Source organism: Propithecus coquereli, unplaced genomic scaffold, assembly GCF_000956105.1.
Source record: "Propithecus coquereli isolate 6110/MARCELLA unplaced genomic scaffold, Pcoq_1.0 Scaffold3, whole genome shotgun sequence".
Lineage (NCBI taxonomy): Eukaryota > Metazoa > Chordata > Mammalia > Primates > Indriidae > Propithecus > Propithecus coquereli.
The window spans coordinates 11,872,474-11,876,666 of record NW_012148618.1 but is presented as its reverse complement, the minus strand read 5'-3'; the positions used below and the strand labels follow the sequence as shown (position 1 = coordinate 11,876,666).

The 4,193-nt window shown below is 40.3% G+C and overlaps 1 protein-coding gene across 1 annotated transcript in view; it reads right to left on the bottom strand.

Annotated features, from left to right (window-relative positions):
- Nucleotides 1-3,051, bottom strand: part of RAD51 (RAD51 recombinase) — a 45,671-nt gene extending 42,620 nt beyond the window's left edge. The window contains exons 1-2 of the mRNA XM_012649122.1: nt 2,971-3,051; nt 785-922 (exon numbers count right to left, since the gene is read on the bottom strand). Coding sequence (XP_012504576.1) covers nt 785-922; nt 2,971-3,051 — 219 coding nt within the window. The remainder of the gene's footprint in view (nt 1-784; nt 923-2,970) is intronic.
- Nucleotides 3,052-4,193: the final 1,142 nt, after the last annotated feature.

The window sequence follows — 4,193 nt, the reverse complement described above, 5'->3', positions numbered from 1 at the left end:
AAAACCCCGTCTCTAATAAAAATAGAAAAAATTAGCCAGTCAACTAAAAATAGAAACAAAAAGTTAGCTGGCCATGGTGGCTCATGCCTGTAGTCCCACTACTTGAGAGGCTGAGGCAGGAGGATTGCTTCAGCCTAGGAGTTTGAGGTTGCTGTGAGCTAGGCTCCCGCCATGGCACTTTAGTCCAGGCGACGAAACAAGACTCTGTCTCAAAAAAAGGAAAACATAAAAACTTCAGAGACTTGGGGCAAAAAATAAGAACTGCTCACATTCTTACCATCCAGAAATAGCGTCAACATTTCAGTATATTTATCCCCAGTACGTGATCTCTATACACATATATAAATACACACATTTTAAAAACAAAAATCAAATATATACGTTTTATTAACCTGCTTTCTTATATCAGGAACATTTTCCTTTATCAATAAATATTCTTCTAAATTGTTTTAATACTGCATATTAATGAATAAATTTCTAAGATCATAATATCTAAAAAGACAAGGTACCCACCAGTCACTGCTAGTGGGAGTGTAAACTGTTAGTCAATTTCGCAGTATTTATGTCAAATCCCATGATACTGGAATTCTCTAGAGAAAATCTGAATTTATGAAAGGAGGTATATACCGAGATAAGAAACTAATAACACAGACAGTTCTGGAAAGGGGAACAAGATGACAGGAGAATGAGGGATGGAAGGAGGAAGAGCACCTTTTACCACTTACTTTTTTGTACTATTCCCACTAAGGTCTTCCTGCGTCAAATATACTATACTTCTACTTACCAGAATTTTATCAGCTTTGGCTTCACTAATTCCCTTAATATTTATTAGCTCCTTCTTTGGTGCATAGGCAACAGCCTCCACAGTATGGAATCCAGCTTCTTCCAATTTCTTCACATCATTGGCATTTATGCCACATTGCTGTAAGTGAAGAAAACCATGGATAGATTTAAGCTTCAGTTCTCTCATGTGTCTAAAGCAGATAATATGCATCCTATGTATTTCACGGTGTTTGAAAAATTGTAACACAGTCACCCCTTGGTATCCACCAGGGGATTGGTTCCAGGATCCCCAGCAAATAACAAAATCTGCAGATTGTCAAGTACCCTATATAAAATGGCATAGCATTTGCATATAACCTACTTACATCCTCCCATATAGTTTAAGTCATCTCTAGATTACTTATAATACCCAATAAAACGTAAATCCTATGTAAATAGCTTTGTTGTATTTTAAAAATTTGTATTATTTTTTATTGTTGTCTTGTTATTTTTTATTGGTTTTTCACAAATATTTTCAACCTGTAGTTGGTAGAATCCACTAATAATTCGGAAACACGTGGATACAGAGGGCCAATTGTATTATACACAAAAGCTGAGAAGTGTACCCTATATGTGACCTATTTAATAACAAATTATCAACCTTTTCTTTATCAAATCCAGTAGTTTTAAGCAAGCACTATGTCATGTATTAGGAGATTGGGATTAAACCAGCAACTCCAAACCTTTTATGAGTGACTGTAAATGACCTTTGAGACCTTGGATCCTAAAAGGCCACTTTAAACCAATGTTTCCCAATGCTTTCTACAACAAGCACACACTGAAAATGATACTTTTACACTATGCTAGGGTAAACAGATAAGGCTACCCCCACAACTGAGGGAAGCCCTATCTTGGCATACCCATACCCTTTTTGTTGAACAATGTCTGGAAAGCTCTGCTCTCACAACTGATATTAAGAGTGGGGAAAACTGGCCAGGTGTGGCAGCTCAAACCTATCAATCCTAGCACTTTGGAAAGCTGAGATAGAAGGATCACTTTGAGGCCAAGAGTCCAAGACCAGCCCAAGCAACACTTCAAGATCTTGTCTCTACAAAAATTTAAAAAATTAGCCGGGCATGGCAGAATGCACCTGCAGTGCTGGCTACTCAGGAGGCTGAGGCACAAGGCTCACTTGGGCCCAGGAGTTTGAGGTTGCACTGAGCTAGGACTGTGCCACTGCACTCCAGCCTGGGTGACATAGCAAGACACTATCTCCAAAAAAAAATAAAATAAAATAATTACCAGCCTAAGCAAAAGCGAGTGCCCGTTGCTACCAAAAATAGAAAAAAATTAGCTGGGCATGGTGGCGCACACCTGTAGTCCCAGCTACTGGGGAGGCTGAGGCAAGAGAATCCCTTGAGCCCAGGAGTTTGAAGTTGTACTGAGCTATGATGATGCCACTGCACTCTAGCCTAGGTGACAGAGTGAGACTTTGTCTCAGAAAAGTTATGACTGAACTGTCAAAAGTTTATCACAAATTCATTTAAGAAATTCTAGAGTCTTAAACCTTAGTTGGAGACGCAAGGAATATGCAAAAGGAGACATAAGAACCAAGGTTTTCTCCCCTACTTCTTTCAGCCCAAATCAGCTACACTCATGGTGGGACTTCTGAACAATGGGCAAATAATACAAGGCCCCAGTTCTGGTGCTAGACATTCTTGTGCAGAGTCTTGAATTGGAGCTTGGCTTTTATACCTTAACAACTCCAAGCCCTTCTCCCTGCCAAAGACAGCTGTCAGCACAGATTGGGTCAATGAGGGGAAGGTGCTCTCTCTTTCCCCTCTGTATAACTGGTCCAGACCACTGTAATTCCCTGGATAGCATTTTCATACCTGGTGCAAACACAGAGACTGCACTGTGAGATCCTAGGTCTAATTTCTGACAATCCAGGTTTGAGAAAGAAAACTGATAAAGTAGGAGGAGAACTGTTAATAAAAGAGGCCTGGACAGACATTTTTAGCAACAATCTTAAGTGTTTCCACAGGATCCTTGATAACCCTCCTGAAAACTCTAACTTGGGTCTTGACCTTAGTGGTAAACCTATGGTTTATGTAAAAGTTGTGTTATCTCCCTTTAGGCTACTTCTACAACTAGGTAGAAGAATCTAGTACAGCATTATAATTCCAGAATTAGCAACTAAGCACATACCTCTAACCGTGAAATCGGTTGTGGGCCAAAGCTTTCTTCTTCCAGTGAAGTGTCTGCATTTGCTTCAAGCTGCATAGCCATTACTGAAAAACACAGATGGTCATCAGTATGAACACTAGAGAAATAAGGTGGGGGTAAGTACAGAGATGCAAGTTTACTTCTGCAATAAATCTCTGAAGAATTACTTCATAAGCTTTTGCTCTAATCACTGACCTACCCACAGCAGGAAAAAGAACAAACTTGTCACCTGCTTTTCTCTCCATCTATCTAGACAGCTAGCTAGTTGTAGCAGAAAGACTTTAGGAAGAGCCAAGATCATTCATTCTGCTTCTTAAAAATGCACACCTTGGCTGGGCGGGTGGCTCGTGCCTGTAGTCCTAGCACTCTGGGAGGCTGGGGTGGGAGGATCGATTGAGATCAGGAGTTTGAGACCAGCCTGAGCAAGAGCGAGACCCTGTCTCTACTAAAAATAGAAAAATTAGCCGGGTGTGGTGGTGCATGCCTGTAGTCCCAGCTACTCCAGAGGCTGAGGCAGGAGTCAGGCAGTAGGATTACTTGAGCCCAAGAGTTTGAGGTTGCTGTGAGCTACGTTGATGCCATGGCACTCTAGCCCAGGCGACAGAGTGAGACTCCATCGCCAGGAAAAAAAAAAAAAAAAGCAAAAAGCACACCTTAACTAAATTATGTCTCCCTGTTTTTCTTTATATTTCTCAAGGTAGGGGCCAAGTCTTGTTTACTTTTATATACCCCATTATACATTATAAATGTTACGTGTTTGCAGAAGGACAAATAGGGCATTATCTTACTCATATGTAGAATCTAAAAAGTTGATTTCACAGCAGGGAGTAGAATAGCGGTTACAAGACCCTGGGGAGAACAGCTGGAAGAGGGAAAGGTTGGTCAACAGGTATAATGTTACAGATAGACAGGAGGAATAAGTTCTGGTGTTTTATTGCACAACAGGGTGACTACAGTCAACAACTGGCACAAACCAATAGATTGGCTTAGGTACAGATCTCTTAGGTGGAAGATTTAGCATACTGTGAATCGATGACAATCCCATGCATCAGTATCATTTGAATGCAATTTAAATTTAAATATCTCCCTTCATAACTTATGAAAAAGAGGGCGCTGCAGAGTAATGGGGTAAGGATTTTTTTTTTCAATAAATAGTGCTGGGTTGACTGGATAGCCTTATAGAATAAAATGTACTTGATCCCTCT